This window comes from Peromyscus californicus, unplaced genomic scaffold (genome assembly GCF_007827085.1).
Source record: "Peromyscus californicus insignis strain IS unplaced genomic scaffold, ASM782708v3 Scaffold_11__1_contigs__length_118956290, whole genome shotgun sequence".
Lineage (NCBI taxonomy): Eukaryota > Metazoa > Chordata > Mammalia > Rodentia > Cricetidae > Peromyscus > Peromyscus californicus.
Window position 1 is genome coordinate 49,390,158 of NW_026294402.1, and position 26,992 is coordinate 49,417,149.

General features: G+C 44.7%; 1 protein-coding gene across 1 annotated transcript in view; it reads left to right on the top strand.

Annotated features, from left to right (window-relative positions):
- The first annotated feature begins 4,917 nt into the window (after window positions 1-4,917).
- Window positions 4,918-26,992, top strand: part of Chrna5 (cholinergic receptor nicotinic alpha 5 subunit) — a 30,324-nt gene continuing 8,249 nt past the window's right edge. Inside the window, exons 1-3 of the mRNA XM_052760793.1 lie at window positions 4,918-5,239; window positions 23,871-24,022; window positions 26,307-26,351. Coding sequence (XP_052616753.1) covers window positions 4,933-5,239; window positions 23,871-24,022; window positions 26,307-26,351 — 504 coding nt within the window. The 5' untranslated portion in view covers window positions 4,918-4,932. The remainder of the gene's footprint in view (window positions 5,240-23,870; window positions 24,023-26,306; window positions 26,352-26,992) is intronic.

Consider the following 26,992-nt stretch of genomic DNA (forward strand, 5'->3'; position numbering starts at 1 on the left):
CCCGTCTGGCTCACACAGTAGTGAAGGATGGGAAATGGGAACATGATGGAGACTGACAGCCAGCCAGAGGGAGCAGAGGCCTCAACTTAGACAGGCTGGCTTGTCTTTCAAGGACTGACAGATAACGCCAGGGCTAAAGCTGGATTAGGAATTAGGCGAAGCAGTGAGCAGGAAGACTGAGAGGCGAAAGGTCCAGGCGGAGTTACCAGCACTTGTGGAAGTCCTTTGACAGGATGGGGACTGCTTCTTCTGTCAACTGAAGGAGCCAGTGTGGCCGGAACTTAGCAGAGGGGAAGGTGGTGCTGCAGAGTTATGGAAGGCAGCAGGACTTTCCCAAAAGTCACAGCAAGAATTTAGGATTTAGTTTCTCAGACGTCCCTGGTGCTGCCGTCTGCACTTATGGCTGAGAGTAACTCCGTGAGTGAAGCAGGGGAGGGGGAGAGCTGGTTTTCAGATTTCGAGTGTGAGCAATTAGTTGGATAGTTATGGGAAGGCTAACAGGAAAGAACAGTTTGGGACATAACAAGTAATGTCTAACATTAATGATTTCAAGTATATCATCAGCCTCACTGGAGCCTAGAGGTAAGATCAACACCTGAGTATGCATCTAGGCATTGTCTTTATAAGAATGGTATTTGGGCCAGACAGTGGTGGCACACGCCTTTAATTCCAGAACTTGGGAGGCAGAAGCAGGTGGATCTCTGAGTTCGAGGCCAGCCTGGTCTACAGAGCGAGATCCAGGACAGGCTCCAAAGCTACACAGAGAAACCCTGTCTCTAGAAAAGACCAAATAAATAAATAAAAGAAAAAGAATGGTATTTATTGACTTGGTCTTTTTTGGTGTGTGTGTGTGTGTGCTCGGGCACGCGCTCGGCAGTCTCCCTGTGCAACCTAAGCTAGTATGGAACTCATGATGTCTCTGCCTCAGCCTCTCCTGAGTGCTAAGGTTACAGTCCTGCACCACTCTGCCCAGCATGTAGGTGGTATTTACCTAGGAAAATGGACAAGACTACTGAAGCCAATGTATGGCTGCTGTGAGGACAGCCTTCAGCAGCGCAGGGTTGGAGGGGGAGCCACGGAGTCGGCGAACAAATCACTCAACTTGACAGTTCTATCTGAGGGAGTAAAACTTAATTCTCTGGGGCTGGCAAGGGGGGCAAAACAACTTTCTGGGGCTGGTGAAAAAGGGAAAACACACAAACACACACACACACACACACACACACACACACACACACACACACACACTCCATTAGGGCCTCTCTATCATCTTCTCCTTTCTTTTTCTCATTTCTATCCAGATGTTTCCCTTCTGTCTCTCTTGATGTCTTCCTTCTAACTAACTTTATTTTTTTCCTTACAGCTTTTATACCCCAGCAAAATCTTGCAAGCACTATAACAATTACAATGTGGTTACAATCTATTGTCTAAGTGAATGATTACAATGAATACAAGTGAAAAACAGCATGCTTTCCATATCCCTCACATGATTAAACATTTTATGTGTTACAGGTGAAAAACAAATTATCTCCAAAAACCCACATATGTCATGTCCAAGCAACTTGTTATAGATTAACAGAGTGTAAGCAAGCAGTTCTTTTACTGGCAGGCTGCATTTTGTGGTTACAAAGAAAGGACCAATCACTTTATTATTTATCTCAAAATTGTAAAAAATCTTAAAAGAATCACAAATCTAAACTTTTATATATGAAAAACAGCCAGTCAGCTCTATTTTAATCCTCAGGGTGCACACCCACTCACCAGCAGTTTTTTGTTTGTTTGTTTGTTTTTTATATCAGGAAGCTGAGGGCAGAAATGGATACAAGGAATTAATCATCACCCTTGGTCACCAACCCATCCTAGCAAGAAAGGTATGTCGCCAGCAATAGCTAGGCTACCATTGTTCCTGGTCCCTGGCCTCAACGAATCCCTTGTTCAACTATTAAAAGTGTGTCTTTCTAAATTTTAAGTTGTTCCTCAAGATTTTCTACCTCAAAGCCATTAACAAAAACATCTTATGGGGCTGGAGAGATGGCTCAACGGTTCAGAGCACTGGCTGTTCTTCCAAAGGTCCTGAGTTCAATTCCCAGCACCCACATGGTGGCTCACAACCATCTGCAATGAGATCTGGTGCCCTCTTCTGGCCTGCAGGGGAACACTGTATACATAATAAATAAATAAATCTTTTTTTTTTTTTTTTTTTTTTTTTTTTTTTTTTTTTTTTGGTTTTTCGAGACAGGGTTTCTCTGTGTAGCTTTGCGCCTTTTCCTGGAACTCACTTGGTAGCCCAGGCTGGCCTCGAACTCACAGAGATCCGCCTGCCTCTGCCTCCCGAGTGCTGGGATTAAAGGCGTGCGCCACCACCGCCCGGCTCATAAATCTTAAAAAATAAATAAAATAAAAAAATCTTACTCTAACCTTACTAGCAATTCTGCATGTCTAAATTCTTTCTAAGGGTGGTGGTTGAGTCATTAATCTGCTTTGCAGCAATGCTTGGAAAAAGTCAATCGCTATTACTATAAGTACCAGTGACACTGCCCAGTGAGGGGCTAAAACCCCCTGAGTGTTCATGCAGCCACATCCAGCTTTTTGTGATGGTTCTGGGATCCAAGCTCAGGTCTTAAGTGAAGTGTGATTCTAATTAGTCTTATCAATTAAAACCAGGACTCAGATATGGGGTAATAACCTGAAAGATCAGAGAAGCAGAGCAGCAGCCACTAGAGACTTCTTACCTCTATAAATCTTCAGACCGAATGGGCCCAAGATCCTGTCTCCACCTGCCTTATATTCCTGTCTCCACCTCCCTATTGTGCTGGGATGAAAGGCTAAGTTTCACAAATGTGGGATCAAAAGAGTGAGCCACCACCACCACCACCGCCACCGTTGCCGCCTGGCCTCTATGGTTAACCGGTGGCTAGCTTCGCCCTCTGATCTCCAGGCAAGCTTTATTTGTCAGAACACAAACAAAATATCACACAACACTTAAGAGCACTTGCTATTCTTCCAGAGAACTGGAGTACAACAGCACCCAAACCCATTCCCAGCATACCACTGCCTGTAACTCCAGCTCCAAGGGACCCAACACCCTTTTGGCCTCCTTGGTCACCCATATTCGCAATATTTGCAGTATTCAAATACTCACACACAGATGTAAACATAAATAAAAGCAAAAGCAATACAAAACAAAACAACAACAACAACAAAAACCCGAACTGTGTGATAGTTCCTTTAGCTAAATCTTAGAAATTTAGTGGGGAGATGCTATGTCAGAACTTTGGTGGTGGCTGTGGCAACAACAGCAGCTTTTATTGTCCTTGGATCAGCCAGTGTCTCCTAGCAACGTGGAGATGCCTGTCAACAATTAAGTGCAGCCACACACCTGGCAAGTGTGAAGACTCAGCACACCATCCTAGAGGGGAAACCATCCAAGACGAATGCACTACGTTCTGTGATTATTCGCCTGGGTTTGAAAGTGCCCAAGACATTACGCGCTACACTTTTACTCAACTGACAATGATGGTTTGCAGAGATGATGTAGATAACTGTCTTCTTCTCCTGATTGTGGACGTAACACTTTGGTGTAGTCCAGAAGTTCCAATTATGCTCACTGTGGCTGAGCTAACAACCATTTTTTTTTTCCAAGACAGTGTTTCTCCATGTAGCTTTGGAGCCTGTCCTGGAACTCAATCTGTAGCCCAGGCTGGCCTCAAACTCACAGAGATCCGCCTGGCTCTGCCTCCCAAGTGCTGGGATCAAAGGTGTGCGCCACCACCGCTAACAACCATTTAATCCGTTTTACCACTGACAGGTATTGTGACCTTCAGCAGTTATTCAGCTCCTGTCTCCAAATCCCATAGCTGTAAAAGTAGAGCCAACACTTTAGAGGCATCCAAACACTGGCTAGGATAAATGATCTAAGCGGCTGTAAGTCCCATAAATTCTCCAAAGTATAAATGTGCAGCGTAGGGTGGGGTTAAACACTGTCTCATTCCTGTGCAGAGGTGTAATTAGCGTCTGGCCTTGTTAGCCCCACACACATCTTTTATTTTCTGGCTCCTTCACTGACCTGCTTAAACAGACTAGCTCCTTTGGATGTTGTTTCCATTTCCCTGGTTATACTTGGATCCAGGGGGAAAAAGTCTTAAATGGATTTTGCCTTTGAGATCCTTTGCAACCAGATCTCACTTTTAACAGACTTATGCAGGCTGAAGACTGGAGTGAGATTTCTGCCTATAATGAATTGTAGAGGTGCCAACTCCATAATTTTCTGTGAGAAAACTGGCACACTCTGCCACTGAAGTTTAAAGATAATTTGTCTGAATCTCTTCAACCAAATGAAGCTTTGTAATCAATTATGAACAGAAGCAATGAGATACAGTCTAAGGGTCTGGAGGGATTTGAGACACAGTCAGCACCAATCTCCATCAAAGTTGCTAGGAGGTTGCGGCAGTCGAAGGCACTAATATTTACAATGGTAAGTGATGGCAACACGGGCAGCATGGCCTACTCTGGAAGCAACTGTCTATCATTTCGCAGGATGGCTTGAATGAATGTCAGAGCTGTCAATTACAGCTGTCCTTCAGAGAACTTTAGTTGTCCATCTCATTTAAAAGGAAGAGAAAATAGAGCCACAAGGAAGGATGATTTGACGAGGGTGGCCTTGCAGATCACTTAGAATCTACAACAGGGGCCTGAGAGGCAGCAGTCGGGGCGGTCCTGGTGGCTCCCGCGGGAATCCAGCGTTCCGCAGACGGCCTCAAGAGGGTTACCGTGGGTTCGAAGTCTAACTGAGCTACAGTACAAAACGAAAACAAAACCGCACCAAAACAAAAGTCAGGACAGCCTTCACACTTGTCCGAATTCGCGCCTGGAGGCAGGGACCGGTGGACAAAACAGGACCAAGGTGTGGAAAAGGCGGAGCTAACGAAGTTGATGGGGCTGGACCAGGGGCGGAGCCTAGAAGAACTGGGTGCGGCGTCCAGGGGGCGGGGCCGTGGGCTTCGTTCAGGAGCAGAGGAGGCAGCGGCGGGTGGCTCCCGGGGAACGAGCGGAGTTCGGCGGCGGCGGCGGCCCGCGCGCTCCGTCCCTCCCGGCCCGGCGTTCTCCGGAGAGGCGGCCGTCGGCGGGCGGGCGATGGCGGCGCGGGGGTCGCGGCGGCGCGCGCTGCGCCTGCTCTTGATGGTGCAGCTGCTGGCCGGGCGCTGGCGGCCGGCGGGGGCTGCGCGGGGCGCGCGGGGAGGTGAGCCCGGGCGGGGTCGCGGGGTCGCGCAGCGGGGCTCCGCTCCCTTTCCCTTTCTTCTGGGAATTCGGGGTGAGGTTCCAGCTTAGCGCCCAGCTCTGTGCATCCAAATGCAAAGAAAAGGCCAGTTTTGGCGTGCGGTGGCTCGCGTCGTTGGGGCGGCTGGTGTAGGGTGTGCCTCGGTACAACTTTCTCCTTAGAGCGTGCCGCGCTGCCCTCGGGCTTCCCACTTCGTCGCTGGTTCACGGTGTGGAGACTCTGGGCTTAATGCTTGCCTTGGAGACTGTATAGTCCACCCTCTCCCACCTCACTTCTGCAGGATCTAAGATCTTTTCTTTTGCCAGAAGATGCAAACGTTTGCTGAAGAAATGCTAGGCAGTCCACACGCCCGGCTTCCGGACTCATCGCTTGCATTCTGGGTTCCTCGCTGATTTGGAGCGTGGTGCCCCCCTCTCTCCGCCCTGGCCAGTGTTTCAAGATGTTGTGGATTGGGATAGGAGCAAGCAAACAAACAAACAAAGCCTAGTACTTTGAATTTCCAGTGCTTTAGTAGATTTTAGTCAGCCCTTTCAGTGCTTTTGAGGAAAATGCTACCATTTCTGGAGCGCCTGTGGTGTGTCCTATACAAGGGCGGCAGAGGGTCGCGGCACCTGAAGCTCAGTTTTAGTGAGAAGAGGAAGCCTGGAGGACCTTTACTTGTCTTTCTTTCGTTAAGATTTTTTGTTTGTTTGTTTGGTTGGTTTTGAGTCTTTGAGAAAGGATTTCTCTGTGTAGCCTTGGCTGTCCTGGAACTCTCTTTCTCTGCAGACCAGGCTGGTTTTGAACTCCACCAGATCCACCTGCCTCTGTCTCCTGAGTGCTGGGATTAAAGGCGTGCGCGCCGCCGCCGCCGCCACCACCACCACCACCACCACCACCACCACCGCCCGGCTTTGTTAAGATTTTAAACCGTGAGTCCTGATTTTCTTTAGGAAGTGGTAGTTTTGTGGACTAGAATTCCCGATGACAGGATGGGTCTACAGAACTATCTTTGCCCAGAGTGTTATAGTTTAGAGAAGGAAAGGGATGTCCTGGTCTCAGATGACGTCTCCAGTGTGTCTTAGGACAGAATTCTCTCCCCTACTTTCCTTATTTGAAAAACGAAGACAACACTGCTTACTTTCCTCAGCCATTTTCATGATCGATTGGTACATATAAAATGCCAGATGGAGTCTGACAGCCCAGAAAATGGTAGTTCCCGTCTCTTTGGAGCTGGAAATTCAGACAGGTTTCTCAGTTTTAAGATAAATCACTGTTGCTGAGTCTTCAGTGGTACATAGCTAACTCTTCTGCAGGGTTTGGTGTTTTAACCTAAGTTGATGACCTTCTTTCGGCTCCCACTCAGTGGTACTTCTTTATTAATAACCATCTTGTTGTATTACAGTTGTTTGATTTTGTTTTTTTTGTCCCATGGGAGCGTCTTCAGAGCTTCCTTTGTGTGTGGGTATGCACATGTGCTGGTGGAGGCCAGAGGTCAGCGTGGGTATTGTTCCTCGGGAGCCATCCACTTGGGTTGGTTTTTGTTTGTGACAGTCTCTCACTGCGACCTGGGGCTCATGGGTTAGGAGAGGCTAGCTGACAATCCTGCTGAATTTCAGGAATCTGCCTGTCTCTGCCTCCCTAATGTTGGGATTACCAGGGCAGCTGTTACAGATTAAAAGACCTCCTAGGCCTTTTACTTACGTTTTGTGGTGGGTCAAACTCGGGTCTTTGTGCCTGGGCCGCAAGTACTGTACAGGCTGCCTTCCAGCCCCCAAGAAGCTGCGACCCTTTCCTGTTTGTCTGTGTGTCCTCAATCCCTAGTTTATTACAGGAGACTGGTGAAAATTTATAAATGAGTGAATGGAACAGTACTCTCACCCTGGATGTTTTCTCACTTATAAGAACGGCCGTTAAATAGTCCCCTGTATGGCTCTAAACTTCTTACCCTCTGTGCATTCTGAGGAAGCATTGCAAAGAAGACAGTGATACAGCATGATATAGCTGCACACTGGCCAGTAAATGTTAATATGCCTTTGTGTTCTACTACCTTCAAATTCGCAGTGGCTGAGGTACTGTGTGGGGCTGAGAGACCTATTCACTGGCTGTGTTTATTTGGGCATATTCAACGTGGCTGACTTCCTCTCTCTCCCCCTTTAAGATGATAGAGTAGAGGTTGATGTTTTTCAGAAATTGATTTTATGTTTTATTGTTTTCATATTCATCTTAGATTCTCATCATAACTCTTACAGTTTCCTACCAACCAATTCCCAGACAAAAAGAATTCTTGTCAGCCAGCAGCCGTACTTGTTTGGCTGACTGAAGGTCACAGAGCTGTGGAAAGTAGACTGGAAGGCAATTTTGTCTGCAATGAAATATAATTTACTAGTACATTAAGATAATATAGGTCTTTTGAACTGACCTTCGATGAGGACGTTTATGGAAATTAGTCAGTCATTAGTTAGGTATAGTTCTTAGCTGTGTGACAGTTTAAATGGTTGAAACTTTATTTATTCTGGGTGGCAGTGGCGCATACCTTTAATCCCAGCACTCGGGAGGCAGAGGCAGGCGGATCTCTGTGAGTTTGAGGCCAGCCTGGTCTACAAAGTGAGATCCAGGACAGGCTCCAAAGCTACACAGAGAAACCCTGTCTCGAAAAACAAAACAAACAAATAAAAAAGAAACTTTATTTACTATATGTTCTCCAGTCAAAGGAAGATAAAATAATCCATAGAAAGTTTGAGCTCTGAAGGTTTTTTTTTCTTGTCACTTTTAGTTTTCATTTACACTTTCAGAAACTAACAAATACACTCAAGGTGTCCATCAACTTCACTTTTGTCATTTTTTAAAGAAAATATTGACGTTTATTGAGCTTGCTCTCGGTGCTCTGGCTTTGTATGTTTTAATGCCCATGAAACAACCCAGAGTGTGTGAAGTATTATTTCCACTGACTCATCCTACAGGATTTATTTAGGACAAATCAATGTTTTAGGTGCTGGTGATAGGAGAGTAGACAAAGTCTCTGCCTTTTTAGAGCTCGATTTAACAGATGATGAGGTTGATATACAACTAATTTATATGATTTGATCTAGGCCACAGCTAATGAATGAGAGAACTGGGTTTGAACTTGGGTAGTCTGCCTGGGACTTTGCTTTTAATCAATGTTCTCAGCTAACCTCATATTTTAACCAGGCAACGTAGATGAAGCAGTCAAACTAGGTATTTGATTTGGAGGAGATGAATTTTTTAATATATATTTTTTAGTGAATATAGTTTTTTCATATAATAAATTCTGATGAGGTTTCCCCTCCCCCAACTCCTTCCAGATTCCCCCCCCCCACCCACCCACCCACCCAACCCTATGCCCTTTCTGAGAAAAAAAAATCTCTCTTAAAAAACAGGCAAACAGGCCGGGCGGTGATGGTGCACGCCTTTAATCCCAGCACTCGGGAGGCAGAGCCAGGCGGATCTCTGTGAGTTCGAGGCCAGCCTGGTCTCCAAAGCGAGTTCCAGGAAAGGCGCAAAGCTACACAGAGAAACCCTGTCTCAAAAAAACCTAAAAAAAAAAAAAAACAGGCAAACAAAACAGAATAAAAAAAATACAAAATACACACACACACACACACACACACACACACACACACACACACACCAACCCATAAAGCCACAAAATCAGAAACCATAATACATAAGTAAAAGAGCAGTTTAAAAAAAAAACCAAAGCAATATGAGACCAAAATACCCTTAAATTTGTTTTGTTTTGGCCGTTAACTGCTGGGCATGAGGCCTGCCCTTAATGTGGTTAATATACCCAATGAGACTCTGCTGGAGAAAACTAAATTTTTTCTTTAAAAGAAGTGGCTAATTTGAAGTAGCTTTTTTGTTACGAGTAGGAACCATGTGTACTTCCCCCTCTCGGTGCTGGGACCCTGTCTGGCCTGAACCTGTGCAGGTTCTGTGCACGCTGCCGCAGTCCCAGGGAGTTCACAGGTGTGTCAGCCCTGCTGTGTCTGGAAGGCACTGTTTTCTTGATGTCATCCTCCTCTGGCTCTCACAGTCTTTCTGCCTCTTCTTCTGTATAGTTCCCTGAGCCCTTAGGGAAGGGTGTCTTAGGGGTTCTGTTGCTGTGAAGAGACATCATAACCACGGCAACTCTTATAAAGGAAAACATTTCATTGGGGTGGTTCCCTTAGAGTTCAGAGGTTTAGTTTATTATCTTCATGGCAGGAAGCAAGGCAGCATGCAGGCAGACATGGTGCTGGAGAAGGAGCTGAGAGTTCTTACACCTTGACCTGCAGGCAATAGGAAGTGGTCTGAGACACTGGGCATATCTTGAGCGTAGGAAACCCCAAAGCCCGCCCCCACAGTTGACACTTTTCCTCCAACAAGGCCACACCCACTCCAACAAAGCCACACTTCTGAATAGTGCCACTCCCAATGAGCTTATGGGGGCCAGTTGCATTCAAACCACCACAGGAGGAGTTTGATAAAGACATCCTATTTTGGACTGAGTGTTTCAAAATCTCTGTTTCTGTATGCTGTCCAGTTTGTGGGTCCCTGTGTTAGTTTGCATCTACTGCAAAAGGAAACTTCTCTGATGATAGCTGAATAAGACAGTGATCTGTGGGAATAGCAGAATGTCACGAGGAGTCACTGTATTGCTGTGTTCCTTTAGCAGAGTTATAGTGTTTGGTTTTCCTGTTCGGTCTCAGGTTCCTGGCTACCAGGGCAGTATCAGGCATGGATTCTGTTTTGTGGGGTAGGCCTGGAATCCAATCAGAGGACGATTAGTTACTCCCACAATGTTTGGGCCACTGTTGCACCAGCATATCATGTTGTGGTCACTTGTAGACTGCACGGTTTGTGGTTATCCTTCTTCTCTGGTAACATGCCGAGTACCTTCCAGTACCGTGAACATCGGTCCGTAGGGGTGAAGAGTCTAGTTAGGCTCCAGCTTGACGCCTCTGTGTTCAGTGAGCTATGTAAATGGTGTCTGCAGCAATAAGGCCTTACTATCAGTTTGTGGAAAACAACCAGTAGCCTTGGCAATGGCCTAAGATAGTTGGGGATTTCCATGATGTCCCTTTGGCCAACGACTCAACTAGATGTAACTTCTGTTATTTAGTGGCTCTATTGAGATTTCTTTCATATTTGTATGGAATTACAACGATTGAGGTGATTCTAGGTAATAATATCTGGTATTGTATTTCTTGTTGGATGTTTCATTCCTTGGTTTCTATTGCTCTCTCTGAATCTTAGGAAAATGTGGTGGCTGTAGGTTCCCTGATCAAGAGTGCCTCTGCGGGTTGGTGGGTGGCAGAGACGAATGGAGGTGGGTTAGGAGAACAGGTTGAGAGAGGCTATGGGAAAGAGCTAAGGGGATCCTGTCCACACCAAGAGGCAGGGTCCCCAGAGAATTTGAGGTGTGGTGGGATAAGGGGTTACTGCAAGTAGGTTGCAGTAAGCCAAAGACTATGTCTGGAGAGACGGGTGAAAGGCTCGGGAGATCGTGGGTCTGTCCTGAGAGGTGGGGCCTCTAGTGAATGGAGCTGACAGAGGGATGGGAGTGAGCTAGGGGGAGGGCTGCGAGGGCCCAGAGAGGAGCAGAGCTGGGTCTGCACCGGGGTTCAGCAGAGACCCCAGGGAATGCAGGGAGGGTGGGGGGGGACACTTTTGCCATGTTTGTGCATGTGCTTACATCTGACTTTTCACACACTTTATTTTGAAGTTAAATATTCTTTTGGCCAGGTTTGGTGGAATTCACCTCTATCCCAGAACTTGGGAGGCAGAGGCAAGAAGAGTTCAAGGTCATAGAGAATGGAAGAAAAGTTTGACTAGCTACTCATCTGATAGAAGACTGATACTGAGAATATATAAAAAACTTTTTTTTTTTAAAGTAAAAAGAAGAAACCCAGCCCTGTTGGTAAATGGGCTAGTACAAATAGCCAGTGCACATATAAAAATGTTCCACATCCCTGACCATCAGGAAATACAAATTAAAACTACATTGTTACCCTTTCTACTCAGAAAGGCAGTCATTATGAAATCAGTGAATGCTGGGATGCTGAGATATGGCTCAGCAGTCAAGAATGCTTGCTGATCTTGCAGAGGATGTGAACTTGGTTTCCAGCACTCACAACCATCTGTAACTCTGGTGCCAAAGGATATGATGGTTTCTTCTGGCTTCCACAGGTACCTGTACACACACACACACACACACACACACACACACACACACACACACACACACACACATTCACACTTCAAAAATGCTGTCAAGAATGGTGGGGGAACCTTTATGGGAATGTAAATTAGTCCAATGACTGTAGAAATCAGTGTGGACATTCCTCAAGAAAACTAAAAGAACTACCATATCACCCAGATGCTCCACTCCTTGGCAGTTACCTGCAGGGCTCTACATCAGCATATCGCAGAGGTACTAGCGCATCTGTGTTTATTCCAGCACTAGTCACAGTAGCTAAATTATAGAATCAGCCTGTGTTCAGCCAACAGATGAATGGATAAAGAAAATGTCACACACACACACACACACACACACACACACACACACACACACTGAAGTTTGTTTATTCATTTGTTTGTTGTTTGGTTTTTTGTTTTTTTGAGACAGGGTTTCTCTGTGTAACAGCCCTAGCTGTCCTGGAAGTAGCTCTGTAGACCAGGCTGGCCTTGAACTCACAGAGATCCGCCTGCCTCTGCCTCCCGAGTGCTGGGATTAAAGGTGTGTGCCACCACCACCCGGCTCTGAAGTTTTTTTTTCCAGCCTTAAAAACCAACAAAGTTGTGTCATCTGCAAGAAAATGAATGGAACCAGAGAGCGTTTTTTTTTTTTTGTTTTTTTTTGTTTTTTTTGTTTTTTTGTTTTTTTTTTTTTGGTTTTTCGAGACAGGGTTTCTCTGTGTAGCTTTGCGCCTCTCCTGGAACTCACTTGGTAGCCCAGGCTGGCCTTGAATTCACAGAGATCCACCTGGCTCTGCCTCCCGAGTGCTGGGATTAAAGGTGTGCGCCACCACCGCCCGGCCCAGAGAGCATTTTAATGTATACTGACAAAGACAAATACTATGCTTTCTTTCATTTGTGAGTCTAAATTTTACATAGATAAAATCTACATAAAGTGTGTGTGAGAGAAAGACAGAGACAGACATGAAAAGAGAAATGAGATTGCTGGGGGAAGGAAAGGGGCTAGCCAGAGGGGCTGGGGAGGAAAGGGGCTAGCCAGAGGGGCTGGGGAGGAAAGGGATTTGGAGATGAGTATGTATGGTCAGTGCATATGATATACTTGGATGAAAATGTTTGCATGAACCTCATCACTATGCACAATGACTGTACACCTCTAAAAATCTTGTTAAAGTTCATGGTCAACTCGGGCTAAACAGACCTTGTCCTATAAAAAGAAAATAATGGTTTTCTTGAAAATGCTGACTATGTACTATGAGCTAGAGTGTGAACACCTGGAAGGAAGGGTCACAATTCACTGGGTAGTGCAGTTGTACCCGAGTATCTATTTATTGAGTCAGGTTTCCCATAGTCCTGGCGTCTATTTGATGTATAGTCCAGGATGACCTTGAACTCTCCTGTCTTCCCACCACTTCCAAATGCTGGGTTTGCAGTTGTGTTTCTCTGTGCTTGTGCCTGAGTTTATTAAAGTACCTGCTGATGGGACTCTGATAGGGTTGTCTGTCACTTGTCAGAGTAGACGGTTCCTTTCCATCCATAGTTACAATTTTATCAAACAAGTTTTAAAAATTAGCCTGAGCTTTTAGTAATTTCAGCATAGCATTTTTGTTCTGGTAGCATTGTTTTTCTTTTCTTTTTTTTTTTTTTTTTTTTGGTTTTTCGAGACAGGATTTCTCTGTGTAGCTTTGCGCCTTTCCTGGGACTCACTTGGTAGCCCAGACTGGCCTCGAACTCACAGAGATCCGCCTGGCTCTGCCTCCCGAGTGCTGGGATTAAAGGCGTGCGCCACCACCGCCCGGCCTGTTTTTCTTTTATAACAGTCGGAATTAACTTCTTTTAGATGATATTTTTAGTTTAAAATTAAATAAGCAAGTTGGCACAGACATGTTGAAGTTACAATAGTTTAGGAAGAAGTTAGAATCTGCTTCTTTAGCAGTTTTCTCTGGAACAGTGTAAACAGTGTGATGAAAAGTCATTTTTAAAATCTAGTTTTAATGGGGTGTGTCCGTCTGTCTGTCTGTATGCATGTGTATGTATGTGTACATGAGTGTGAGTGCCTAAAGAGTCTAGGGATGTCAGGTCCTCTGGAGATGGAGTTATAGGCAGTTGTGAGCCTTCCAGCGTGGGTGCTGGGAATCAATCTTAGGTTCTCTAGAAGAGCAGCAAGGACCCAATCCCTGGGTCTTGAATCCCCCCCCACCCCCGCCCCCAGACAGGGTTTCTCTGTGTTGCTCTGGCTGTCCTGGAACCCGCTCTGTAGACCAAGGTGGCCTGGAACCCAAAGATCCGCCTGCCTTGGGAGCACTGGGATTAAAGATGTGTACTATGATGCCTAGCTATGATTTTAATATAAATGTTTTCTTTATAATTTAAGATAACATGGTATCTTTTCTCCAGCGGCCTTGAATTCCATGACCTCACATGCTTTTCTTATTGATTGAAGGAAGGAGTCCTGGCCATCTAGTGTGTTTACAGCATCCCTGTAGGAAGGGTCCTGGCTGTCTAGTGTGTTTACAGCATCCCTGCAGGAAAGGTGCTGGCCTTCCAGTGTATTTACAGCATCCCTGTAGGAAAGGGTCCTGGCTGTCTAGTGTGTTTACAGCATCCCTGTAGGAAGGGTCCTGGCCTTCTAGTGTGTTTACAGCATCCCTGCAGGAAGGGTCCTGGCTGTCTAGTGTGTTTACAGCATCCCTGCAGGAAGGGTCCTGGCCGTCTAGTGTGTTTACAGCATCCCTGCAGGAAGGGTCCTAGCCTTCTAGTGTGTTTACAGCATCCCTGTAGGAAAGGTGCTGGCCTTCCAGTGTATTTACAGCATCCCTGTAGGAAAGGGTCCTGTCTTCTGTCGTGTTTACAGCATCCCCGACCTCTGTTTGTGAGCCACCATCAACACCCCACTGAAAAATGTCTCTGGAGATTTTCAGGTGTTTCCTATGGGACAGAATTGTTCTTCTTCCCTGCCCCATGTAAGGTCCCATTTGTGGTTTTGTTGCAGGACCTCTCATACTTTGCTGTGTGAAGGGATCCCCGGGGGTTTTGTTAAGGACACTTGGGGATTCAGAAGGTCAGAGTCAGGACCTGAGACTTGAATGTCTCAGAAGCTTCTAAGGAAGTCTGGAATTCATGGTGTACTGGCTACACTTGAATTTTGTTTGTTTGCTTGCTTGCTTTTGAGACAGGGTCTCATGTAGCCCAGGTTGACATCATTTTTATATTAACCACTGCTGCTGAAAGTAACACACTTTAAGCAGGAAGGCGATCTAGGTAATTCCCCGTTCATGTCAATTAGTGTCATTCTCAGGATCCAATGAAAGTAATTATGCAGGTAGTTTTTTGTTTGTTTGTTTTTGCCTAAATGACATAAGACTAATATAAATCTGGGGCTGAGCCAGGTGGTGATGGTGCATGCCTTTAATCCCAGCAGAGGCAGGCAGATTTATGTAAGTTCAAGGCCAGCCTGGTCTACAGAGTGAGTTCCAGGACAGCCAGGGCTATGCAGAGAAACCTTGTCTCAAAACCAAACCAAACAAACAAAACAAAAAGCTAGGACAAACCTGGGGCTGGAGATAGGGCTTAATGGTCAAGAATACTTGCTACTCTTCCAGAGGACCAGCACCCACATCAGGCAGTTCAATCACTATATAACTCCAACTTCAGAGAATCCAGTGTTCACTTCTGGCCTCTATAGGCACCCTTACAATGTGGCGCACACATCCACATACATAGATTTAAAAAAATCTGAAAATAATAGAAACCACGAAAATAAGCGTTAGTCCATATTCACACAAATCAGCTGCCTGCCCCCTTTCCTTTTCTTCTTTGTCCCCCCGCCCCTTGGTTTTTTGAGACAGGGTTTCTCTGTGTAGTTTTGGTGCCTGTCCTGGATCTCGCTCTGTAGACCAGGCTGGCCTCGAACTCACTGAGTAGACAAGGCAAGCCTCAAGCTCAAGGTCTTGAGGCTGGAGAGATGGCTCATTGGTTAAGAACAGTTAGTTGTTCTTGCAAAGGACCTGTGTGGAATTCCTAGCACCCGCATGGTGGCTTGCAACCTCCAAACTCCAGTTTCAGGGGATCCAGTTCTCTCTTCTGACCTCTGAAGGGACCAGGCACTCATGTGGTGCACATGCATACATGCAGGCAAAATACTTATACACATAAAATTTTAAATTCTACCCTCTCTTGAAAAACCAAAAAAATCAAAACAAAACAATAAAAACCCCTAAAAGATCTCCTTGCCTCAGCCCCGTGAGTGCTGGAGCTATAGCCATGTGCCACTGTGCTCGGGTCTTATCTTCAACTTTTTGTGTTTCCTTAAGTCATTATTTGTTCATAACTGGACAATTCTGAAAAAATATTTTTGAGGCAAGGTCTGCTGTAACCCAGACCAGTCTCAGCTATGTAGCCAAGAATGACCTTCAACTCCTGATCCTCCTGCCTCTGCCTCCTGAGTGCTGAGATTACAGGGGTGTGCCCACCTTGGCTCTAGGGAAGAAATGTGCAAGGGTCTTATCAAGGTCATATGGGCTTCACAACTTCTTACGCCATCACATGCTTTATTTCCTAATGCTGTAAATGTGCTAGTTTAATTAATGTGTATTTATTACCTATCGAAAGATCTCTGATGCCAAATTAAAACAGTGACCTCTGCATTATTTGATTTGATAATGCGTAAACTTGGTTTGAACTCCTTGAGAACTATCGACTGGGCCTAAATTTAACACCGAAGGTCATTGTGTTGCTCCTCATGTTCTGAGAGTCAGGGAAAACTGGAAGGTTGTGCTTAGTAAAGCATAGCAATGGCAGGGTAACTGGGAGCCGTAATTCTGTGTTAGAAATCGATACGAAATAGAACGATACTCTGCATTTCATCCGTAATACGAAAATAATGATTAGTAAGCATACTTTCCGTATTTGTCACATGGAAAACGCTGAGTTAGTACACGTTTATTTCCCTGAATGAACTAAATGACTATGTTCACGGCTTTATCTTGACGTCTCCTAAAATAGCTCTCCTTGGACTGCAGCAAGGACTCTTAAAGAAGGTATTAAAGTCACTTTCTTCGTTAACTTCAAAAAAGAGACCAGGAGACCTAGAGGGGAGGATTAACTACTCCAAGAATGCCCTCATGGATCGGGGATAGAGTATTTCATTCTTATGAAACTTTTTAGATACATGATTTATTTTACTCTTATGCTAGCCTGTGGCGAAGTTAGGGAAGGCTATTAGCAATACCTCCCACCATGTAAAGTGTGCGTGCCCTTAGCTCAGCAGTCCCACTTCCGAGAGTCAATGCCTGATTGAGAAGGGAAAGACAGATGTACAAGGCTGTTAGTTACAGCATTTTCCATAGTTCCATAATTAGAAAGAATCCAAAATAAACACTGCATAGATGTCCATCTGTGAACAGTTAAAGTATGACACGTACTCAGAATGCAGACCACGTGGTGCGTATGAAGAAAGAGCAGAGGTAGATGGATAACCACTAACATTTGAATGGAAAACAATAAAGGCACAGAACTTTAAACGGGTAGTGTCTGGTCTTCCTCCATGTGTGCGTGATTGTAACTAAAATCTGTACACTCGAAACTTACCAGTGCTTAGCCCTCGAGTCAGGACAAGAGCAAAGAGGACAGGAAGACTCCCTACTAAATGAGCTTCTGGGTTTGAACCATGATCAGACTTTATTTTTGTAATAAAAGCATCATTCAGAGAAAAAAAATACCAACAAATCTGGGACCTAGTCCTGCCTCCGCTTCTTTTTTTTTTTTTTTTTTTTTTTTTTTTTTTTTTTTTTTTGGTTTTTCGAGACAGGGTTTCTCTGTGTAGCTTTGCGCCTTTCCTGGGACTCACTTGGTAGTCCAGGCTGGCCTCGAACTCACAGAGATCCGCCTGGCTCTGCCTCCCGAGTGCTGGGATTAAAGGCGTGCGCCACCACCGCCCGGCATGCCTCCGCTTCTTACTAGGTACTGTTAGAGCAGTGCTTCTCAGAGAGGGCCGTTTTGACACTCCCCCCCACACACACACCACACATGGGGCAGTGTCTAAAGGTACTTTTGGTTGTTTCGTAAAGATGGTGTGTCTGGTGGGTGGACGCTGAAGTATACAGGCCCATGATAGCTCCCACACAACGAAGAATCACTCGTCAAATCTCGTGTTTAGATTAGAAGGTTGCAGCCATGTTTAAGCTTGCAGGTTGTGTATTGGACAAATGCTAGGGAGCATCATTTTCATTGTGAGATGCCCTCTGCATGGCCACAGACTTTTATCTATAACGTGTACAAGTTTGCATCCCAGTAGGGACCGTGTCCTTGTGTTCTGTTCTATCCCTAGTGCAGAGACAACCATGGTCATAGTCACCCAGAATCTGTGGAATGGATACACTGAGGTAGGTACCATCTTGGGGGGTTCTGGGATTTTCAAGTTGTGGCAGATGCTGAAGACTTGAGAAACTAAACATTACAGCAGATGTTGTCTTATTTTTTTGTCTGTAGGTTGGAAAAAAATTGGTAATACCCATATTTAGTTGCAGAACGTCTTGGTGACTTTTTCCAGAGTCCTTACTTTTTAATGAGAAAAATCATTATTGTTTAATGGAACAAATGCCAGTGGGAACACTATCAAGCATCCTCGAAGTGGCTTTTAAAACACTATCTTTTTTTTTTTTTTGACTATATAGAATCAAAAGTAGAAAAGATGTAAATTTTAAGAAATTTCTTAAACGTGGGCCCGGAGAGATGGCTCAGTGGTAAGAGCTCAGGCTGCTGTTCCAGAGGACAGGGATTTGATTTCCAGCACCCACAGGGTGGCTCACAGCTGTCTGTAATTTCAATTTCCAGGGGATCTAGTGCCCTCATATGGCCTTGCAGACACTGCATACACGTGTTTCACAGCTGTGCACTCGGGCAACCATACAGAAAAACAAACAAACAAATAAATGTTTAAACTACTTAAACAATATCTGATAGAATAAGACAATTTATTTAATTTGATTTGATTTGCACAACAGTGAAACAGCTAAGCATAGGTTATCCTTTTTAAAATGAATGTTATTTATTTATTTATTTATTTATTTATTTATTTATTTATTTATTTAGAGGCAGGGTCTCTGAACTCACGATCCTCCTGCCTCAGCCTCCCTCATTTTGGAGTTAAAGGTGAGTATCACCACATCCAGCTTATTAATGTTTTATCATGAAAAAATTAAAACATACAAAAATTGGTTCCTTGTAGTCTGTCCTAACTAGCCCAGGCCTGTAGTATCAGCCATATGAGAAACTTAGGTAGGAGAGGTCACAGTTGTGGGGTCTGCCTGGTCTACAGAGTGAGTTAAGTCTCAGCCAGAGTACCTCACTGAGAGCCTGTCTTAGGAAGCAAGAGGAGGGCTGAGGGTGTGGCTTGCTGGTAGATGACACTTGCCTGGCAGGTGGCAGGCCTGAGGCTCAAGTCTCTGGAGTGCAAGCCTGAAGGGGAGGGAAGGTCTAGTACGATGGATTCGGAGCTCTTGCCGTACATGATTAACTATTAAATTTGCCAGTGAGATAGTCCTATTTTATATAGATTAGAAATTGTACATGCAGAGGTCAAAGCCTTGGAGGAATTCCAAGCATTCAATGAAGGCTTTCAGCTCTGCAGCTCTGTGTTCTGTCTTCTTTACCATAGTAAAATTAGGGAGCAAGATTATTTCTTTGAAAATAAATCTAGTTTTACTAAATTGCGTGACTTTGACTTTTGTTTTTAGACGGCCCAGGTTGACCTTGGACTTGCTGTGTAGCCTGTGCTGGACTGGAAGTCTTGATATTCCCACCTTAGCTACCCAGGGCTACAGTTACATACAGGGGCCACCATCCCTGGTTCTATGAAAAAATTTAAATGCCATTATTCCAATTCTTCAGACTTGAGACAGTTGATATACAGAGTTAAAACTGATTGTGTAAAACAAAAATATAAATCTTTCAAGGTGTTAATGATACATGTATTTCCACATGTTAGCTGTTCAGCTTAGTTTTTCTTTTGTTGTTCTTTTAAAGACTTTAGGAGAATTGTCCCATGAAATGTTTCTGTTCTTCTCCTAGTCTGCTTAACTACTTGGTTCCTTGTTCTTTTCTGGGATATGTGATTTATGAGCGATTAGTACACTGATACTATACTTATTAGCTTTAATGAGTAGAGGCTTTGGTAGCACATACCTATAACCCCAGCACTCAGGAAGCAGAGTCAACAAGAGCAAGAATTGGATGCTAGCCTAGGTTACAGAGTAAGACACAGACTCAGAATTTAAAACAAAACAAAATAAAACAACCCCCCCCAAAAAAAAACAACCACCCCCAACTAAGAGACTTGGAGAAAGCTTTGTCATCGTACATTGAGAGTGCCTTGTGCCACAGACACATGACCTTCCTCTGCATTTTTGCAAAGTTCTGTTGCCTTGGGCTGCCTGGTGGCCATCTCTGTTGGGTATTGGTAGGCTTCGATAGGCTCTGCAGGGGAGGCTTGCTTTCACTGCCGTGGTTTTGTGTGATTGCCTCTGGTGGCCTATAGCTTTCCCCTACTGTAGCGATTGTTTGTGGAGTAAGAGTGAGCTGGTGTAGGCACTTACACACACACACACACACACACACACACACACACACACACACACACACATTTATAGCCTTCTCAATAGCCTTTTAAGGTGGGTACTACTGTTCTATACCTGTTTTCATGGGTGTAGAGACCAATATGCAAACAGGTTAGGTTAGCTTGCCTTGAAGTCACATTGTAAATATTAGGAACCAGAATGGGATCTAGCCTGAACATTTTAGAATTACAAGTTTGGTTTTTGAGATGAGGTCTTGATGGCCTTAAACTCTTGGGCTCAGGTGATCCTCCTATCTCAGCCTCTTGGGTAGTAGTTCTCAACCTGTGGGTCTTGACTCTTTGGGGATCAAATGACCCTTTCACAAGGGTTGCATATCAGATGTTTACATTCATAACAGTAGCAGCGAGAATAATTTTATGGCTGGGGTCACCACAACAAGAGGAATTGTATTAAAGGGTCACAGCATTAGGAAGGTTGAGAACCACTGCACTTGAGTATGAGACTACAGATACGTGCCACTATGCCGTTCTCAAATCTCGGACCCTTATTGACTGTGTTATGTTGCTCTTTACATTCAAACCTGAGTAGGACAGGGTCTCTAATTTTAAGATGAGTCCTGGTGAACTTCAGAGAAAAAGAAAACAGCTCTCATGCCGGTTGTTCCATAACCAAAGATAACATTCTATATCGTTAGAGAAAAATGAGGATTAGCATGTGGCAATAGGTGAATACAGACTCACTTATTCATCTCTACATTTATTCATTGAGTCGACTGAAGGGCTACTGTTCGTCTCTTGGTTGCTAAGTGTTAGAGAGACGAGAAAGCCAGTGAAGAAGACAGACTTCAGTCATCCACACGCAGTGTCCGCAGAGCTGCAGTAAACATGAGGAACAGTAAGAAAGGACCCCAGTGTGCACTGGAGCAGGAAAGAGGGTTTGAGGAGGATGCGTCGGCTGAGATCTGAAGAATGAGTGACTTAGCCAGGGCCGGGGAGGGGAGGGCAGTGGCCTCATAGATGGGAATGAGTGTGGCAGAAGCCAGTCCTCTGGGACAGTTGGAACCAAGGAGAGCAGTGCCAGCAGGGGCCAAGGACAGACCCTTGAAAAGCTGAGGAAGGCTGTTAGGTCAATGTGTCACATCAGTCAGTCTGTGTTTAAAAAGATTGCCTGGATCTCTGCAGAGAACCAGGCCATGGTGAGCAGGTGAGGTACTTACTGCAAAGACCACTCTGTCACCGCTCAGCTGGCTAATGGTTCTTTTCTCCACCCGGATAGCAGCCTCCGCGTGGAGGCAGAGAGGGTCCTCAGATGCTGGTATCCAGCAACTTTTGCTCTGGCAGTGTGTGGCAGCAGTAGTCAAGTGGCATCCTCTAGTGCGACGTCCTTCAGGCTTCAGGTATCAGAACTCCTGGCCCTTGGCAGTGGCCATGGTTACAGCTCTCAGCCTAAAGGCTGTGAGACCTTTAGCTCTGAAGACTTGACAGCTCCCTGGACCTCTTCTGTCAACCAGAGCCTGCAGGTTCTCTCTGACCCCTTACAGCCTGTATTCTTCGTTTCAGCTTTCTATTCTCTTGTTATTTCTGTTCCTGCCCGTCTTTTTCCTTCCCTGGCCATTCTTGATCTGTTTGGCTGCCCCAGCTCAGCTGCCCTAGCTCTGCCTCTGCTGGGACCATTCAGGGTGCCTGCTTCCAGGGATACTGTTTGGGATGCTTGTGGAGGCTACTCAGGAAGACAACTTTTGGGAGTCTGCCTTCTTCCACCACCATGCAGGACCATGCAGGTGGAGCTCAGGTCATTATGCTTGGCAGCACGTGCCTTTCCCTCCCAGGCCGTCTCAACAGTCACAGAAGGGCCTCCTCGAACAGTGGGAGTTCTCCCCTTCTGGCCAAAGTGGAAATGGTTGCAGGGTGGTCTGGAGTTCACTGAGGCTTATGGAAACAAAAAGTCTGATACACATTGTTTCAAATAACCCCGAGGTTGTCCCATCAGGAGCCAGAGTAATCAGCGGCAGTCACCCTACAGCTTTTATCCGTAGAGTGTTCAGGGCAATGGTTAGCTGTCAGTCCTAGTAGTTTTATTTAAGACGTCCAGAGAATCAAGGCAGAGTCCAAGAGGTGCTAATTAGGCCCTCAGATATCCCTGTGCCCCAGTGTGTGCTTATTTAATTAGATAATGATAAGCTGAAGGGATGCTTACAATATATGGTTAAAGACCTTATCATTAACGAACAGTGGTAACTGATTTGAACAGCACTTAATGCCGATCAGTGCCCCAGGGTATGGGGAGGTCCCGTCAATCTGTAACAATTAGAGACCAGTTTGGTTATTTTTAGATTTATTTATTGTATTTTATGTTTATGAGTGTTTTGTTTGCATGTATGTATATGTACCACATGTGTGCCTGGTGTCCTGGGAAGTTAGAAGAGGCACAGGATCCTCTGAAATTGGAGTTACGGATGGCAGTGAGCCACCATATGGGTGCTGAGAACCGAACCCAGGTCCTCTGCAAGAGCAACAAGTGCTCTTAACAGCTGAGCCACCTCTCCAGCCCCTGGAGACTACTTTTAGCAGTAGATTTTTTTTTTCTAGTTCCTGGGGAGAGATTGAGATAGCTTGTGACAGCAGAGAAGGTTAGGAAATACATGCATTTGAGAATTTCTCAGGTCAACAGCATGCTGGTGGATTTTGTACAGTGGTGTCAAGTGTAACTCATAGTTTTGAGACTACAGAACCAGACAGGTGATGGACCCATTCACTGTGCTGGAAAGACGGAAGGGGAAGATTGTGATTACGTGCTTGGGAATGATCTTGTGGGATTCTCTCTATAAATAGATAGACATTCTAGCACTGTTGAGCCTCCTTAAGGCTCAGGGCCTAAAGTAGTTTTATACAAATACATAGCAATATGAATCTATATAATTCACTCAATATTTTGTATATAAAATTATGCCAATTAAAGTACATGTCTTTATAGTTCTAGTTAATACATGAATCTTACTTCAGTATCTTTATTTTCTTTTTGTGAAGCAAAGTTAGACTTTATTAAGTATGTTTGTTTTCTAGAATTTTCCTATCAACCCCTGCATACAGCCCTGACAATTGAGAAGCCTTTACTTTTTGTTTTGGCAGTATGAGGGGTTGAACCCAAAGCTACATTCCAATTCCTGCAGTCTGCCACAAAAAAAATAACCCCACAGCCCTTGGTATTTAAGTGTTAAGTTGCTCTGTATTAAGTACTGAATGTTTATTAAAAAATTCAGCATATTTCTATAGTGAGTAATCTGATTTAACTAAGAATTATAGCTGAACCAGAGTGTGTCTAATTTGACCATAGTGTTTGTATTATTTCATTTTAAAAGCCGAATTAGGGGACTGGAGAGATGGTTCATTCATTAACAGCACATACTGTTCTTGCAGAAGACCTGAGTTCAAATCCTAGCACCCAGATCAAGCAACTCACAACTGCCTATAACTCCAGCTCCAGGAGAAATTGAACACCTTTGACCTCTTTGAACACCTATGTTCATGGGGTGCACATACCCCTGCCCCCCAATTTAAAATAAAAATAAGTCTTAAAAATTAGCTGGATGGATGCACTGGTGGGTGCCTATAATTCCAGTACTTGGGAGGTGGAGGCAGGAGGATCAGGAGTTGAAGGCTATACCTGGTTACATAGGAAATTCAAGGGTAGCCTGGGCTATATGATATCCTGTTACAAACAAACCAACCTAAAACAATAATAACTTAAATTTTAATTGGATCACTTTCTCAAAGTATAGGTGTTGGGGGGAGAGCAGCCCAGTATACCAGCATAGTAATTTCTTAAAACTTGTTATGCAGGATTGCCTGAACTATCCTCTGCGGCAAAGCATGAAGACCGTTTGTTTAAGGATTTATTTGAAGATTATGAAAGGTGGGTTCGTCCTGTGGAACACCTGAGTGACAAAATAAAAATCAAGTTTGGCCTTGCAATATCTCAGTTAGTGGATGTGGTAAGTGTGCATGCCGTTACGTGTTCCATTTCACATCTATTTTTGGTAAGGTCAGTTTCTTCCCAGGCTCATGTCAGGCCATCTTTGCCTCCTGAGGTCTGGGATTAAAGGTGTGTGCTACCACCACCAGGCCTAGGGAGAATTTCTTGATTCTCATTGTTTACCCTAAGAAAGTCACACTTTTTTACTACATTTTTTTTCATTTATTTTACATACCAACCATAGTTTCCCCTCCCTCCTCTCTTCCCATTCCCTCCCCTACCTCCTTCCTACCCCCTCCCCATCTACTCCTCCTCCATCTTCATTCAGAAAGGGGCAGGCCTCCTATGGGATTCAAAACATGGCACATCAAGTTGAAGCAGGGAAAGTCACACTTTTACAGCTAATTTCTTCTTGTTCTGATCATGCCAGTAATTATTTTTAGGATAGCAATCAAATATTTTCACATATGAAAAATAACATGAGCATCCATTTATTTTATGATTACAGAAGTAATGCATGATTTTGTAGAGAATTTTTAAAGTGTAAAAAATAAGTACATATAAAATAAGAAGTGATTCTAATTCTGCTGTCTGTAGATGACTGATGTTAACAATTGATTGCTGAGATGGGGGGAGATGTACACCTATAATCCCAGCATGTGGGAATACAAGCAGGAGAATCAGGAGTTCTAGGTTATCTCCTGCAACAGAGAGAGTTTGTGACCAGCCTGGGCTACTGAGACCCTGTATAAAAACAAAAAGCCCAATTTGTTGTGTTTCTGGCCATTTTTTTCCTTGTGCCTCTTTTACAAACTTGGAATGTGTGGGGGTTTTGTTTTGTTTTGTTTTGTTTTGTTTTGTTTTTCTTGGTTTTTCGAGACAGGGTTTCTCTGTGTAGCTTTGCGCCTTTCCTGGAACTCACTTGGTAGTCCAGGCTGGCCTCGAACTCACAGAGATCCACCTGGCTCTGCCTCCCGAGTGCTGGGATTAAAGGCGTGCGCCACCACCGCCCGGCTTGTTTTGTTTTTTAGATTTATTTTATTTTGTGTGTATGAGCGCTTTGCCTGCATGTATGTCTGTGTACCACATGCCTGGCTGGTGCCTAAGGAAGTGGTAAGCCTCCATGTGGGTGCTGGGAATCGAACCTGGGTCCTTTGCAAGAACAAGTGCTCTTAACCACTGAGCCAACTCTCTAGCCCCTGGAATGTGTTTTCAGTATGATTTTGCTGACTGCTTTTCTCCCTAGCTACATTAAAATCCTTATATAATTTATTCATATTTCTATTGGCAGAAAATGTCTAGTTTCTTCTAATGATGATATATTTGTACACAAATGTCTGAATTTCTCTGTCCTTTAAGAAAGGCACACTGAGTGCATAGCATACGCCTTCACACCCTTTAGGGCGAAGTGAATACTGCTGTTCTCCTATTTCAGAGCCTCTCAAATCTGAGGAAATGCAAACTAAACATAGAATCACCAGTGGTACGCTTTGAGGTAGTTTACCTGAACTACAGAATGTTTAGAGGAATAATATGAGATTAATCTTGTTTTCTAGAGAGTCAACTCAATTAGCAGGGTGTCCGTTCCATACAGAGAGGGACATTTGTATTGAAATGTATAATTTTTTTTTTTTTTTTTTTTTTTTTTTTTTTTTTTTTTTTTTGGTTTTTCGAGACAGGGTTTCTCTGTGTAGCTTTGCGCCTTTCCTGGGACTCACTTGGTAGTCCAGGCTGGCCTCGAACTCACAGAGATCCGCCTGGCTCTGCCTCCCGAGTGCTGGGATTAAAGGCGTGCGCCACCACCGCCCGGCTGAAATGTATAATTTTTTAAGCTTAAGGACCATATTATTAGAGAGAGAAAGACAGAGACAGACAGACAGACACAGAGAGAGAGAGAGAGAGAGAGAGAGAGAGAGAGAGAGAGAGAGAGAGAGAGAAAGAATGAGAGTGAGAATGAGAATGAACAGGGCAGCGGGCTGTAAATCTCAGCAGGTGCAGGAAGGAGGGAGACGAGAGCCACTTTGAGTTAGGGTCAGCAGTGGAAGACTGTGAGGAGCTATAGAAAGTGGGTGTTTTCTTCGGGAAAACTGAGGAAGCCAGAGTGTCAGGGAGAACATGCTTGGGGTTTCGGCTGATGTTCAAAGAAGAAATAGAAAGGGGAAGAAAGCTGCCCTTTTTTGAGTTAGAGCTCAGGCTTAGCGGTGACACCCAATCAGCAACCGCCATGACACACAGATTCTTAAAGAATTTGTAACTGCTGTGTAACAAAAGAACCAACCTGCCTTTTTTTTTTTCTTTAACAGGATGAGAAAAACCAGCTAATGACAACAAACGTCTGGTTGAAACAGGTGTGTATACCATTCAGCAGGCGCCCAGCTAGCAGCTGGCAGCACTCTTTATTATAGGCCCCACAGCAAAAGGAACATATGTGGGCTCTGTGGACTGTCGGGTTGTACAAGATGAGAACAGGTGCCATTATTGTACTCACTGTACGTGTATGTATGTATTTGTCTATAGTATGTAGCCAGGCTGACCTTAACTTCCTCGGTCTTTATCTTCATCCTCCCAAGCTCTGGAATCACAGATGTCTGCCACTATGCCTGGCTTCAGTGGGTGTTTTCTGTGGGTCTGATACGTGCCAAGCACCAGGGGAAACTGCAGTGAATAGAACAGACAGAACTCGGTCTCCAGGCACTGCGTTCGAGAGGGGAAAGAATGAATGGTCATGTTTCACAGCACCTTAGAGACTGACAGTCTGAGAGAGGACCATATTAGGAGAGAGGATGGGGAGAGCGTTGGGGACTGTACTTGTAAACAAAAAGAACAACCAACCAAACAAAACACCCGAACAAACCTCAGAAAAGTGTGGCTGGAAAGACAAAGCTCGTACAAAGTCTCTGGGGGGATGGGGCAAGCCTTAGGGGCACTTGGGGGCCAAGCGTGCTCTGGATAGAGGACCAGCAGAGGCTGGATTGTGTCTAGTAAGGAA